Raw genomic sequence first — 16,284 nt, forward strand, 5'->3', positions numbered from 1 at the left:
AACAATTATTACCAAACATCAAGGAATTTTGGATATACTGGAGTCAAAAGGCAGTGAGCTCTGTCAAAAGATTGAGAATGTGGCAGGAATGCAATTTCAAGCTGATGCTTACATTTCAGAAAAAAATCAAAACAAATAAAAAGTATTACTGAGTATTTTGTTAAATGAGAAAAATATTAAAAATACTGCAGTTGTGTTGTAGAGGTCACAGAGGATTAAAAAAAAAGATTAAAAAAGGGAAAAAAAAGAAAGTGGTCATGACTTTTACAGGCACATTCACTGATATACCACTTACGCTTTACCTGTTAATACTGGTCCATTTGTCTTGGACGTCTTCTGAATTTCACATTAAGTTTAACTCTACATTTCTTTTTTGTAAACGACAGCTGTGATTCTAGTCTGGGGCTTGTGGCCCACCTCAGAGTGAAACGCGCCCATCAGTGTTATGAAGACTTTGCAAAAGCAAGAGATGCATACAGAAAGCATCGCAAAAAATGTGAAACCACATAAAAAGTTTTTTTAAAAACAAAAAGTTAATGATTTCCTGACAATGACTGTGCTACAATACACACATACACACATGCACGCTTGTCTGCAAATCTGGAATGCTCAGTGTATGTATGTGTGCTCTACTTGTGTGTCGCCAGGAAGCTTTTTAATGTGGCAGTATAGAAACATCTCTGTGTAAAGAGCCGACTGCACTTTCTCCTCTCAGTCTCTCACCCCACACTCTTCTTTTCTCTCTCTCTCTGCAAGACCAGCCAGTTCACTTCCTGGCAGGCTTGTTTTCATCACGTGGTTGATAAGAATTCCTAACGATGAGGCAATCGTCTCAGCTCTCCAGCATGGGCTCCTGGAAACACTTTGGCACCAAAAACATCACCACGCCAAATAAGAACTTCACTTATGGTCACACTACACCCTCTCCTTCCCAAAACTACTGAGCAGTTCTTTCTCTCCGGGAAAAAAAACACACTTATTTTGTACACATTTGTCACTCTCAACACGACTTCTAGGGGTTCTTGGCTAGTGCTTATCCTCTCTATCTACACACTCAGACGGGGACATTCACAAAAAACAATGTGCCCCTAAAACTGATGACACTTAAAAGTGAGCTGTTAAATGTTGATGTCTTCTCTAAATGACCCTTTGATAGTCTTCCACACAGCAGTTGCCTACACTTGTGGATTCCTGCCAGCCATTTATTCTAATGATGCCGCTTTACTGACCAGTCCAAATACTCATAATTATGAAGGCTGTATAGTATGCTTATAGTGCAGACAGTTGCTGTTGACAGTAAACTAAATATATATTTCTTTCTTCATTGTGTAAATTCATAATGATGAATTATTGAATTATTTCTATTATTTAATTCTACCTTCAACACTATGCCACCTTGACGCCATCTAGTATTTTACATGTCAATTTATAAATTAATTTAGTTTCTTCCAGAAAAGAAAACATTCAAAGCATTATTTGAAATCCTAACTTTCAACATAAGCATCTGCTTCACAAGTACAGGCCATAGAGCAATTACCTATTTAAAATCTTTCACAGTGTGATACCATTTGGCCATGGCTGCACCTCAGTGAGAAATACTCTTGATTAAAATATTTAAGGGCAAAGCCTGTCGTCTTGCGGACTGGACACTTATCCTGGCTCTCTTCGTTTTTCCATCAGGCTGGCCCTGAAATACGGGCTAGACAGTGACCAGTCTTCTGAGTTCTCATGTATGCGCCAACACAGTGCAAACTCAGATACGGCTAGGAGCAAACTGACCTCGGTGCTCATTTAGGACACGACTTATGGTGCAACCACAGCTTTTAATCCATCAACTTCCAAACTGGCACGAAAAAAAGTCATCAGGCTATCCCATCCATTAGAGTGAGCTATGGCAGTAAGGCTAGCTGTTGGAGTTCAGATTGCCATTCCCATGTAAATATACTTGTCATTCGAGGGTGCACTTGATACAACCTTAAACCGTAAACACTGGTCTGAGGTCCTGAGCATACAAAACAAACCGAGTATGAGAAGGCATGGGCACAATTTTAGTTTACTGGCTACTGTGTGCTGAGTATAGGTGAATTTTCCAAGCTAATATTGGCACCAAAAAAAGGAAGGCGGGGGGCTTGAACTCAAGAGTAAAGTGATCACACAGTAATGACAAAGAAAGGCCTCTTGTTAAGACTGCAGTCTGAGTGTCCACTGCGGGAGATTTGCTATCAGTACCAGCATTGAAGAGCACTTCACACGACAAAGGTACAAGGCTGTGAGTAGTGTGTGCTGAACAGACACGTGACTAGCTAACACGCTCGGGGCGTCAGATACGGGCCTCGAGTGGACATGTGAAGCGGACGAGAGGTAAACTAAAAACCGACGGTCAAATTTCGTTTGTTGATACTAGCACCACAGCTCATTGTGATTTACAGGCATGTTTTGTATGGGTATGAAGAACAAGGAAGCAGCACAGAGCCCATTCTACAACAGTGCAACTAACGTGGGTGCAGGTGCTCAATTCCATTCACTCACTCACTCGTTCATTCACTCGTTCATTTATTCCTCAGTACATCCAACGAGGTGAACCGTAGGATCGAATGTGAAAAGTGGGTGTGAGTGACCATACATGGCGAGTGCAGGTCAGAACGAGTGCCAGGGCCACACAGACAGACCCTCATGAGCACTCCCAACGGCATCAACGGTTCACGTGTGAATGCAAATACGCGTAAACATATTAGACGAAGGAAAAGGAAATAAAGGGTAAAGGGAAAAGGGGGGGGGGGGGGGAGAAAAAACAAAACAAAAATCCAAGCGGGACGACAAACAGGAACGTACTATGACGACTTCACACACAGAAAGCATTCATACACGTCAGAGGTGCATATGTTATATGCGCACGAGCACACGTAATGCCAAAGTATATGTACAAATGTGGATCATATCCTCTCGGCTCCCAGGGTGGGTGGTGGAGGGGCCCCTCAGAGGGAGGCGAGCCCCCAGAGACCCCTCAGGAGGGAAACTTCTAGTCTCTTTAGGACAGACAGTTAGGATGTGTGGAAAGCCTGGTTCTAGTGAGACTGGACAGAGTGGGTGGGGGTCAGGGTGGGGGTCAGGGCGTTCAAAAGGGGTGGATTGGAGAGCAGGGACGGTAGAGGACCAGGTCACTTGGGGTGGGGTGGGGGGGTAATGTGGGGTGGCAGGGGTAGAGTGGTGGGAGGGGGGGGGGGTCTATGGATGTGGTGTTTTTATGGGTTTAGGGTTGGGCTGGGTGTGGTGGGGAGGGGAGTGGTGGGGAGGGGAGGGGCAGGCTGGCTTCTCTGGGGCGGCGGCTTGTGTGCTGCGGTCGCGTTGTGGACCGGACCGACCTGCTCTTCTGCTCCCGCGGGCCCGCCCCCCTGGAGATCAGTTCCATATCCGCAGGAAGCTATCCCATGAGCCCGTGGCCACAGCCATGCCGTCGTCTGTCACCCCTAAGCAGCTGACCCTGTTGTCATGACCAGCCAGGACACCTGGGGAAACGGGAAACCCAAGCAGCAATTAGACAAGACAAGGTGCCCAGAACAACCAAACTATTGACTGCCAACTTCATTGCAGAACCTCCTTCATCTCTGACAAGTCAAGTATTTCTTTGCTACGTCTGGGGAGCTAATCTACTGATCCACTTCAAAAACTCAAAGCTGGTCACAATTTCCTTAAAATAGCTGCTGCACGCACCAACAACAGCGTGTGCTGTGCGCTTACAGTTGTGCGACAGTGTGTTAACTTCACTTGGCAAGCCTGCACTTTCAACTATGAACTACAAGTTTACATGATCACATGACATGAACTATCAAGTTCATACATTTAAACAGGCTCCAAAGGGTTTAGAGAATGCATGTTGTCATGACAATACCATTCTAAAGAACATCACCCCAGTGGAGATTTTCCCAGCCCTGACCAGTGTGTCCTACCTATGCGCTCTCCCTTCAGCGTGTCCCACACGTTGCAGTTGAAGTCGTCGTATCCGGCCAGCAGCAGGCGGCCGCTCTTGGAGAAGGCCACGGAGGTGATGCCGCAGATGATGTTGTCATGGGAGTACATCATGAGCTCCTGGTCGGCGCGCAGGTCAAACAGCCTGCAGGTGGCGTCGTCCGAGCCCGTGGTGAAGGCGTTCCCGTTGGGGAAGAACTGCAGGGGTCAAGGTGAAGTGGACCAATCAACAACCATACACCAGCTCAATGCAAAAGGAGATGTATGTGTCTAATGTGTGCGCTCAGTGCTACCAGTACATACACTGAGGACAGGGCTTTCAAAAGCCTCTTAGGTGGGGATCACATTGGCCAGCAGCAAGTGGCAGGCGGCATGCGTAACGCAGTGCTCAGACTGTAATAAGTTCTATATTGTTGCTAAGTAACACAAACACTTTGCCTAAACTGACAATTGAATACGCTTGCGTTGCGCTTTGAAAGTTGAACTAAGTAACGTTACAACGCTCAGCTTGTTACGCTAGCGTTCAAGTTCAACGCTAGTGTTACGCTGGCGCTGCCACCGTTCCGCTGCCGAACCATAGAGAACAATAAGAAACCTGCTGCTTGCCGCTGGTCAGTGGGATCCACCGCCTTAGGGTAGTAGGCACTTTAACATTATGCGTCACATACTTGAATAACCCATCATGGCTCATACAGTAGTCATGTCACCATAACCAGAATGTACACCAGAAACCCAAAATAGTGATCAGAATCACACAGAGCAGAAGTGTGAACGTCCACACACACACACACACAGAGTCATGCCCAAGTACTGTACAGAGACGCTGGACAAAGCTCCAGTGAAAACACTGCCTACACACACACACACACACACAAACAGGCATTGGCACATTGGCACTAATACGGATGGTGCTTACGCAAGGCGTCTGAAGTTGTAGTGTAAGCCGAGCCAATATGCCAATGCATGCTCACACACACACACACACAAAGATAGAGATTCTGGCTCTCATGCGGATGGTGCGTCTGCATATGGCGTTTGTAACCTCTCACATGCAAATGTCAACATACACACACACACACACACACACACACACACACTACAGACAGACAAAGACTGTGGCACTCACACAGACAGCGTTGATGTCGGACACGTGTCCGATGAAGGACTGTCTGCACATGCCGTCGCGGATGTCCCACAGCTTGGCGGAGGCGTCGCAGGCCCCGGACACGAAGGTGCGTGTGTCTGGGCTGAGAGACAGGCTCATGACGTCGCCGCTGTGGCCGGTGAAGCTGGTGGCCTGCTGGCCTGTCTCGATGTCCCATAATGCACTGCAAGAGAAAGGGGGCACGGGGAGCGGGGTTTAGAGCACCAGAGCATGACGTACAGCATCAGAGGGAATGATGCGCACACACACACACACACACACACACACACACACACACACACACACACACACACACACACACACACACACACACACACACACACACACACACACACACACACACACACACACACACACACACACACACACACACACACACACACACACACACACACACACACACACACGTCAGCTGGTTTTCTGTCCCAATAAAATATTTATCCCAGCCACCGCCCTCTGGTTAGATGAGTGTTTGTGTGTGAGAGTGTGTGTGCGCATGTCTTAAGAATGCTAACTAGGACCATGGACTTTGACTAACAAGGAACTCAAAAATGTCTTTAACAAACATCAACAGGCACTCTGCCTAGGGAGCATTTCAATATTTCATTAACATTAGCGATCCAACCTGAGCCTTCCTGCACAAAGGCAGTGCTGGAATAAACCATGGCATCATAATCATCATCATCATCATCTGAACAAATGGCCCAATTTAGCCTGCTCTAGGAGACGCAGCGGTAAACGGCAGTACAGTGTGTGGAGTGCACGTCACAGCTGCTGCCGCGTGGCTAGCAGCGGCACGACGAAAGGTTAGGCTGTGAATGTTAAATGTCAGATCTGCCGCCTCTCGGCTCTGAACTCACCATGTGGTGTCTCCTGAACTGGTGAGGATCTGGCTGTCATCCAGGAAGCGACAACAGGACAAGTAACCTGCACATACACACACAGACACAGACAAGGGGGTCAGGTGCACTGTACTGACTACAGTATCACTGGACACTGGATTTTTTAATGCAAACGTCAACATGTTCAGCCATATCACCGGTACTACAACATTAACAACATGACTGTTTATTCAGCGTGTCAGTCACTGACTAAAATCAGCTCCCAACAGCAGAGCATGACGATACTTAGACTGTCACAGTGGCCCGTCTGTCTTGACATTCACTAGGTCCATCCACATCAGAAGAGGAGCAAGGCATGAAATCCTCTCACAACTACCCAATTTGGGAACAAATGTGGCTAAATCCAATCAAACCCTGCAAGAGAGGTTCATTTCACGGACTTCGCTCACTCGTCATCAGACTCTACGCACAGAGACTGACATCGGCCTGCGGTGAGGTCTTATTTCAGCAGCGCTTCACAGCGGTGGCGCCCTTGAACCTGAACCCTGTGACTTTGGCCTTGCCGGAGCGCTGGACATTTGAGCTACACGAGTCTTGTAAGCACTCCGGCCCTATCGACAGCATCTAAAACATGCGCCAGTGGCCTGTGGGAGGACGTGACGCGAGGGCCGTGGCGGCCACAGGCGTTCCACTCGGACTGACCTGTGTGGCCAGGCAGCTCGCGGGTGACACGGACGTTGCCCTCGCGGGTCTTCAGGCTGTAGATGGAGCAGATGTTGTCCAGGCCTCCGCAGGCCACGTAGTTGCCAGAGGGAGCGTAGGCACAGGTCATCACCCAGGAGGAGCGCAGGGGGATGGCATGCATCTGGCAAAACACACACACACACACACACACACGCACGCGCACACGCACACACACGCACGCACACACACACCATCGTTACCATCAGCTCACTCAGATGACATGCAAGGCAACTTATGCAAGCAATTTCATAGCACCCTTTGCTGACTTGCAGGCTTGGATTGGGCTGAACAAGGCCTTTTGCCATCTTTTGCGTTTTTGAGAAGCAATATGGGCCCAAGTAGCAGAATTGGGAAACGCACCAGATAGTGAGCTGTGTTTTAAGTCTGGGTATTTTCCTCAGGATATGGAGGGTTAGCTTTAGCCAATTAGCTTCCAAGTTGGCTGCCACCATCTTTAAAAATGCTGTCTGACATGGGCTCACTTCTGGCCCCATTTTCACAAACAAGCCAATTAGGTGCCACATTTCTGATGGCCACAAATATGTCATCAATGTGGATTGGCTGATCCTCCCAGCAGATAATTGCCAGCTCAACTATCAATCTGCATCTATGACATACTGTTGTACTCTACACTAGGGGTGGGCGATATATATCGTCTGCGATAATATCGTGATTGTTGTTTTAACGATGTGCAAATTTACATTATCGAGTATTTAAATTACTTATGGGGAAAAAACACGCATTGAAACCCCATACATTCACTAAAGGACTACACTACAGGAGGTGTATGCGAGAGAAGCCCCTGGTTGCAGCAGAGCAAATGTCACATGATCGCTAGTGGGTCCACCTTGTCACACGCAGGCCTAATGTTTATTTTGTGTAGCGCAGTCATGACCAAGATGTACTTGGGATTTTGTGCAGAGCTCTGTTCACGTAGCATTGATGAGAGAGTCACATTTTTCCTACATGGTATTATATGGAGAGAAAACATTAGCCTTTGAGTATTTTAATAGTCAGTTGTAAACAAAGAACTCTTCTCATGTAACCCTTTTGTAAATTGACTGAAGTTCGCATTAAATATCTACGTGTATCGATTATGCTAACCGTTAGCATCTCTATGGGATTTCTCATATACATTAGCCATAAGCTAACGCATTAGTTTCTATTCTGTAATTTGGAATGCTAGCCTACATGATTTCTGTTAAACAAAACATCGAAGGAAATAACTGAGATGTACTCTGTTAATCTGCTTAGTTTTACAGTGAATCCTAAGTAAAGATTTTTGAAAGGAACTTCAGCTTCAGACTTTCTCTTGGGAAACTTGGGCCTATTCATCTTCTCTAATGTAGCTGGCTAGACCATGTCATTGCCACACACACAAGTGGGGGCAAAATTGGAAATGTGTTATAGAGTGACAATGCATTGGTTGATTTGGTTAAAAAGTCACAGGTTAGGTTATTGGTTATTATTGTATTGATGCTATTCATAAATAATGAGCTGTAAAGTAACTCAGACTTTAAAAAAAATAAAAAAATAAAGGATATCAACTAATTATCGTTATCGTCAAAATCACAAAAAATATCAAGATATTATTTTTGTCCATATCGCCCACCCCTACTCTACACTGTCTCCATCTGTAATGTGACACCTAATTAGCTAACTCTAGCTGGTGACGGAAATGAGCCCTGTGAAACGGCATTTTGAAAAAGATGGTGGCGGTGAATTTTTAACTTTTTTGGCTGCCGTAGCTAGCCAAGCATGGTCTACTGAAATGAATGGGGGCAGTACTTCCTCCCTCTCTCTAATTCTATATAATACATATATGGTTTTCACCAACAGTCATAGCCTGGCACAATTACCTTGTTTGTGGTGTAGCTGTCCCAAATGATCAGTTTGCCATCTTGGGAAGCACTGACAAGGAGCCTGCACGTTGGAAAGGCCACACACACACACACACACACACACACACACACCAAGGGGTCAAGGACAGCATTTCTAAGATGTGAGTAACACATATGGCAACATAGGAGAGAGCCCTGGCGACCTTCACACAGCAGAGGGGCAGTTGGCACCCAGCTCCCTGCCCTTCTGCTGGAACACAGATGCAGGGGGCATTAGAGGGAGGGATATGAATCTATGTGTGTGAGCTTTGGGTGTGCTTCAGTGAGAGAGTGTGTGTGTGTGTGTGCGTGTGTGCGTATGTGTGTGTGTGTGTGTGAGGGGGAAGGAAGCCGATAACCATGGAGGAGGAGGGGTGGGGGGTGGCCACGGGAGAGAGAATGATCTCAGGATACCCCCTGAGTCGGGAGCCGTTTCATGTATAATTGAGTGAGAGAGCTGACAGCGCTGGCCGCGCTCTGTAGAGACATCCTCCATCCCTCACCCCCCTCCCTACCCTTCCCTTCCCCTCCCCACCCCAGGTCCTCTCTCACCCCCTACCCACCCCAGGTCCTCTCTCACCCCCTACCCCCACCACCGCTCCAACGACACGGAGCACTGACCTGGAATCCGTGGCCCAGTGCATGGCGTAGATTTTGGCAAGGTGGCCGCGGAGGGTCCGCCGGGTCCTCATCTGGATCCGCCCCACCGAATCCAGACCGGCCGTGATCTGACAGAGGAGCCCAAGAGGAGGAAAACAACGTCATTGACATGTCTACTTACCAAACAGACTATTTTAGCCAATTATTTTTACACAACAGTGTGGACATGCCGCCCGCCCCCCCCCCCCCTCCCTCTAGAACATTCTGTGTCTCCAGGTGCAGACACTGAACTTGGAACTTTATCACTTAAGCGCTAACAGCGATGTCAACCACTGGCAATGGCGAATCAACCACTTATTTGCCTGAAACAGACAGTGATATGGATACAGAAGTACAAAACAGAAAACCTCTCTGAAATGATGGATTTAAAAAACAGACACCAACCCACAAGGGTAGATAATGTTTAAATTTTGATGGAAGACCTTGGCATGCTGGATGGTGTTTAATATTTCAGAGCACTTAAGAGCATGTTCCACATGTAGGTTAGCAGCAGTGTGGCATGCCTGGGCTATGGTAGCTACTGAAAACAGGCCAGTGGAGAAGAAGCATAGAATCTCCTCTCTTTCCGTGAAAACATCTCTTAAATGGTTCTTTTGGGTGGGAGTGAGTATCTGTGTGTGGGTGTATATGTGTAGGAAAGAGTGAGTGTGAGAGAGATAGATTTAGAGAGGGAACTATAGAGAGAGAGATAGAGAATGAGACAGAGATAGAGAGAGATGGAGATATAGATAGGGAGAGTGAGCACTGAAGGGTTGAGCTGGTTGTTACCTGGGACAGACTGGAGTCACTACAGGCTTTCCTGGCATCCTGAAGAGTGAGGAAAAAGAGTAAAAATGTGTGCTGCCGTCACTCAGCCTTATGTAAAACTGGCTCCCCGGTCACCCTTTTCTTTTAATCACAGCTTTCACTTCATTCACAAAGACCCCATGCACCCGCCCAACACTGATCCTCATTATGAATTCATTGGAGGCATTAATGGGGAAAGTCATGTAAATGTGAATCAGACAGTGGCCTGCTGCAAGCCATTACTTAACTGTGGTTCTTCTGCACACAGAAAGCAATACTAAAGCAAAACTAAATGCTGTCATATGTACAGGTATCTGATATACAGGACAAATATATACATATAATATCCAGTAAGAGCAACACATTTCCTTTAGTACCCTGTTCTTGCATGTGGGGTGCTTGATGTGGTGAATCTACTGTATAACCTAATGTACTTCAAGTAAACTTAGGGGGTGTAGATTGTCCAAATTTTTAACCTGGTTAATTATGCACCATTTCAGGTGAAAGCACTCCTTAAATCACACCACCTGGTTCAAGAAAAGAGTCAATTTAGCAACTCCAGAGGAGTCAAAAGCACTGGACATGACTGATCTTCTGAACTGAACAATCCCTCTGGATAAAACTCCATAAAAGTCCATAAATATTGGCCTAATATTACTACTGAGCCTGCTTGCACATAATGGGGGAACATTCCACAAACTTAAATATTTGTAATTTTGTATGACCAGCTTCTGTTTACAAAGAGCTAAACCTAACAAACACAAATTTGAAACGTAAAGTGAATCCTGCTAACCAAGGGGATTTACTGATGTTGCTCTACTCTGGGATATGTCTGCTATGTGTCAGCAAGAACAGGCACATTTAGGTAAGAGCCTTAAGGCCCTTTCACATCAGGTCCGAAATTTTTGGATGAAATATATTATCAGCATGAAATTACGCTGGCAATTAAAATACATGTGTTCTTATTAGTCTTTACATACAGTAAGAACAAAATTTGCTGTGATTAAAAATACATCAGAGAGTAAACGAATTCCGTCATCAGTGTGTAAAGACTAATAAGAATACAAGTATTTAATCACCTGCATGATTTTGTGGGAATACTTCATGTGAAAGTGCCTTTACACATGAGAGCACTCTCTGCCAATAAGCTTATGTCCAAACACACGCCCTTATCAATGGCGACCGCTCTCCAGAATTATGGTGCCTCTATTTCCTCGGGCTGGACACCTGACCATTAGAGTGGACCCCCCCCAGGCCCTCTGTGCCCTCGTCCATCCCTGTCTTGCCCCCCACACACACACACACTTACTCGGATCTGATTCCGAAGCTGCTCCGCCTCTTGGCGCAACTGCTCCAGCTCGCTCATGGTCCTCTGCTGGGGTCTTCACTCCACAGCCCACTGCTGCTGACACCTACAACACATACACACACACACACACACACACACACACACACACACACACACACACACACACATACAGACAGTCACAGTCTGACAGAGATAATGCATTTTCACCCCTGACTTGATGTACAAGGGAGGTCTGGCATGAATTTGCTTCCAACAAGGATGTATGATTTAGCTGGCTAGAGTTTCCACTGAGGACATTCTTCTGCTTATTTAAAGCTATGACCAGACACAAACACGTCATTGTCGCCAGTCTGGACGCACAGCCTGTGGTGACAGTGGGCAGGAGCACTGTGGATGTAACCCATACTCAAGAGCCACAGCAAAGACACAAGAGACTAAATGCACAAAAAAAACCAACTCTCGTTGTTTTGATGGAGGAAGAACTGCTTGGCGTAGTCTCTCACGACAACAGGTTTAACCAAGGTCTGGTGCCACTTCCTAAAACACTCAGACTGCTCTCAGTGATGCCGGTGCACTCTCCAGCCACAGAATTAGACAAGCATAGACTAGCCTGCATCACTTCCAGGTCTGGTGATGCCAATGTTCTGCCACTCATAACATCAGGGTAGCTGCCCACATATCAGTGGCAATAAGACAGGTGGGTTCTTAAAGCTCTCCCAACACAACCAAGACAATGACATTGCTATGAATCACTCATGACTCATTTTTCTCTATCCATTCCTTACATGCTTGCTTGGGCCTACTTTTTACTAGGCTGGTGGTGCAATACTGGAGATACCCTTTAAAAACAGTGGAGAAGTGTCAACTACAGGAAATGCAGCTGGGTGTGACCTTGTGTGTGATAGGTCATGCTCTCCTCTTTTTTGTCACTGAACTTCATCAGGGAACTAACGGTATTATTTCTTTTTTGCGTACTGTAATGTTCCTGCAGAACAGGAAGCTAGTTGTTCGTAATGCTTTCATAAACAATCCAGCCGAAAGGTAACGTTGATTCGAGTCCACCAACTGAACACGGGTGTACACTCACATTTGACAGCGCATGATCAGCTGCATTGTTAACCATTCGGGGTGACAATCTCTAACCATAGGAACATAATTCAACAGGTTCACGTTACCATCATTTACCAATTTCTTCTGAGGTAAATTTAGTCTACAAATGATTTAAATAAGAACACAGGCACAAATCACAGTGTGTGGGTCACTGAGTATAACGTTACCATTCAGCCACGGGTGGCAGACACGAAATTCAAACATAATCTGTGGACCGTGTAGGTTCCGTTGATAGGACAAGGTAAACTACCAGCAGAGCTTCTGGCATTTGAAATTTGGCATTAACAAGTGTCAAGAACGTTCGCGAGGTGACGTTGAATGAGCTATGTTTAGCTAACGTTATCTAAATAGCAAGATAGCTAAAAACCCTAACATGGTGTGGAATGCCATGGAGACTCCCGTTATTTGTCAACCCTACAACGATCGAATGAATAATGTAAATGCAACTGGCAATTCTAGTTAATAGAAAGAAAATTAGACGTGATCACTTCAGTGATCAGTTGAGACCAAGAACAAAAACAGTTAACGTTACCGAGCAAACAACCCAGCTGATTTCAGTGAAAACATTCACACCATGGCTAATTAGCAAGCGTTCGCTAACTAGCTGGATGGATAAAGGTATTTCATACAGTTATGCCATCAATATCACAGTGTAATTGGCTGTAATGTTATACAGAGCTAACCTGATAATTACACTGATTGTAAACTATAAGAAGTTTAAGCCTGACTAAAAAACATTAGAGAGAACTAAGGTTGCGTTATCCCACAGGTTGCACTGAACGCCAAGTTAAGCGAAAGGATACAGGAGACCCACCTAAGCTAACAGGCCTGGCTACGTGAAAACTAACCGTAACTTGTTGAATATTCGTCTTGATCAAATAACAGATAAATCATGAAGTAGTATTACAGTTGTAACAAACTCTTATAGTGTGGTTAACCATCGAGTTAGTTAGCCATTATATAGCTAATTTAGCCTGCTAACCAGCTGTCTTATTTTACAGCAGCTACTTAGCTAGGTAGCAAGCTAGCTACTTGTGGTGTCATGAACAACGCCAGCAAACTTACGTGCTGAGAAAGGCAATTTAAAGTAACGTTGAAGATGAATCCACCTTCAGACACCATTCATATTTCCTAAGTGAAGCAGATTCTGAAATGCAAAGTATGTCCTATATCCGATATTATCCTAAAATTAGGACACCGCCGCGTCAAACTTGCGAAATTTAGTCAATTCACCCGGCGATTACCACACCCATACTAGTATTGGGAACATGGTAACAGTCGAAAGTAGGGGAGTGATTGTACATGTGTGTCTTAACCAGTTTACAGAAACATGAAGAAAGCACTCTGATTTAAAAAAAAATATATATCTTCTCCATACTATATTGATCACAAAGCAAAAACGACAAAAACAATCTTGTAGAAAAAGAAACGTTGTTTAGCAAGTGGTTACGGGTAACCCATAAACGAACATGGTATTGTCTGCCAGCTTCCTCCTCCAGTACAGGGCGAGTGCAGCTCTAACCAGCAGTCTGTAGGATATGCCATTTGTTATTAACAGAGAGCTTAAGTGCTACTTTATATTGCACCACACATCAATCATTATCCATTCCTCTATAAATATGATATTGCACTAATAGCCAGGCGCGAAAATGTGCATCGCCTATGTATTAGGCATGCGCAAGTGCTGATATTGCCAAAGTCTCTGATTTCCTCCTTTTTGGTAAATCTACCCAATGTTCAACAAACAGAGCCATGAATAGGCTAGGCTACTTGAGGAAAATGCGTTCATTGCAAGTGTTTTGTGCAACATGTATTGTATACTGCAGGCTAGCACTGTGACTGTAAATCCAAATGACATGCACCTGAAATAAGTGACCCTAGTGACAGATTTGTTTTGCCTACCTAAGCCACTGTCACTGAATACCTGCACATTCATGACCTTTTACAACTAGGTTGCAACTTAAATACATATTTTATTGGCTATAACATTTCAGATGAACTTGCAGATCATATTTGACTGAAGGAGTTAAACTCCTAAGTTTCCAAACCAATTTTGAGGGAATGACTGCCATTACCATGCATAATTGTCTGTAATTAAACCAATAAAAGTGCTCAACAAAAGAGATGTTCACACCATTTTAATTTGAGCACTAACACTGTCCATAAATTGTTCAGAATGCATTGTGTAAAAGCATAAAAGCATTGTGTAAAATGTAAAAGCTATAACCTATACACACTTTTAAAAGTAAAGATCTCAATTAAGAACACCAGGCTTACCTTGCAATGATTTTGTGTGGAGCGTCCTATGTCCCTTTGTGTTCCTGGTAGAACGACGGTAAAGTGGACCTTGGGGTCCTGAATGGGACAGTACGGTGAGGAGTCAGACAGGAAGAAGTCAATATGATCTACATCAGGGCTTGGAAAGCATAGGTGGGGCTGGTGATGGTAGTGTGTGTGTGTGTGTGTGTGTGTGTGTGTGGTGTGTGTGTGTGTGTGTGTGTGTGTGTGTGTGTGTGTGTGTGTGTGTGTGTGTGTGTGTGTGTACACTGGCTGTTGGGGGTGGGGGGTTGCCAGTAGTAGAGAGGATGTGAGGTCTTAAAGGAGCAGTGGTCTTATGTTGTTATATCTACTTTATCCATGATCTGATTATAGCAGGACAAATATTGGATGAGTGCATGTATTTATCTCTATTCCAGTCTTTTTCATTCATGATATAGGGTGAAGCAGCAGAGGAACCAGAATGGACCAATGCAAATGTTTTTCTTTTAATCTCCAATGTAAGGCAAGCCTATGTTATGAATAGAGATGTTCCCATTTGCCATTTTATCTAAATGTACTACTAAACTAGATAATGTAGGCCTAACTGTGCATACATAGACCATGAAAGCATAGAAACCTTTGAAAATACATTTGCAATGTAGCCTATATTTCTTTAAAATTAAATGTTTGGGAAATAATTGTGTTGTAGGAATCAAAATAAGAGGAATCAAAGGTTATGTCATTAGACGGGGTAAAATACTTAAATTACGGGTTATTTGTGATTCCTAATATGCTACGAGCTAAAACCTTATTTCTGATCAGAGGTATATTTAGATGGAGGCAGATGGATTTTGAAATACAACACTGTTGGCAAAGCCAAGGCTTCATCTTCTCTGTTGCCCTTGAACAATGCAAAAATCCATGAAGCTAATTTCAGCTTTCCCTACCAGGAGAGAGTGTCAGTTATAGAGCTGAACCCAGAATATTCTTTCGTTTGCTTGCAGAAACAGTATATCCAAGGCCCTTGACTGAGGATGACACTGAAGGTTATATTACTTGATATTCATTATGCATTTTTATTGCATTTTTATTGCATTTTCTTTTATTTCATTAGAACATGTGTAAGGGTACTGGGGCACCATCTAGTGTTGTTTGATGAGACTGCAGCTTTAAAATACAGCATCCACCAACAGTAAATCTGATACACTTATCTGATTTAGGTATACTTATCTTCTGACTTGTGCAGTTAGAATGAGGAAGAAGTTCTCATAATTGTCATTTAATGTTTGTCAATTAACCATTTCAAGAAAATCTAGATAACTAAAAACCCACCAGAAATAATACCACAAATAAACACTGAATACAAATGAAGGAATAAATAAAATATAAGAATAGTGTAATTAATTTTTAAATCGTACTTAGTGCACCTGAGACCAATACACCACATCTCAAGTGTGTGTAACAAAAGATGAAATGTCATGCTTCCATCTACACTCCAGATGTAGCTAGTGCATAATATTGAAGGCCAATAGAGGGCACTAGTATGCTGCTCCACCCAGAGCC

The 16,284-nt window shown here is 44.5% G+C and overlaps 1 protein-coding gene across 2 annotated transcripts; it reads right to left on the reverse strand.

The window, feature by feature from the left end:
* Positions 1-16: 16 nt before the first annotated feature.
* Positions 17-14,859, reverse strand: gnb4a (guanine nucleotide binding protein (G protein), beta polypeptide 4a). Of its 2 annotated transcripts, none has more exons than XM_076295122.1 (10): positions 14,740-14,859; positions 11,353-11,455; positions 10,026-10,064; positions 9,219-9,325; positions 8,577-8,640; positions 6,676-6,838; positions 5,992-6,058; positions 5,093-5,294; positions 3,948-4,164; positions 17-3,506 (listed from the first exon to the last, which is right to left on the reverse strand). In XM_076295122.1, the coding sequence occupies exons 2-10, from the start codon at positions 11,407-11,409 to the stop codon at positions 3,400-3,402; spliced, it is 1,023 nt and encodes a 340-aa protein (XP_076151237.1). In that variant the 5' UTR covers positions 11,410-11,455; positions 14,740-14,859; the 3' UTR covers positions 17-3,399. The 2 variants fall into 2 exon arrangements, with proteins under 2 accessions (XP_076151237.1, XP_076151236.1); XM_076295121.1 differs by lacking the exon at positions 14,740-14,859 and adding an exon at positions 13,528-13,702.
* Between the last annotated feature and the right edge of the window lie 1,425 nt (positions 14,860-16,284).

The sequence above is a fragment of the Alosa pseudoharengus genome, unplaced genomic scaffold (assembly GCF_046254945.1).
Source record: "Alosa pseudoharengus isolate Yale_2024_CS ecotype anadromous, Long Island Sound unplaced genomic scaffold, YU_APseudo_1.1 YU_APseudo_1.1_scf_2, whole genome shotgun sequence".
Classification (NCBI taxonomy): domain Eukaryota; kingdom Metazoa; phylum Chordata; class Actinopteri; order Clupeiformes; family Clupeidae; genus Alosa; species Alosa pseudoharengus.

Coding starts and splice junctions, on each gene's coding strand:
- gnb4a (XM_076295122.1), bottom strand. CDS start 11,409: ATGAGCGAGCTGGAGCAGTTGCGCCAAGAGGCGGAGCAGCTTCGGAAT. Junction 5,295..5,991: donor AGTTCAGGAGACACCACATG/GTGAGTTCAGAG, acceptor TTTCTCTTGCAG/TGCATTATGGGACATCGAGA. Junction 3,507..3,947: donor GCTGAAGGGAGAGCGCATAG/GTAGGACACACT, acceptor CCGTTTCCCCAG/GTGTCCTGGCTGGTCATGAC.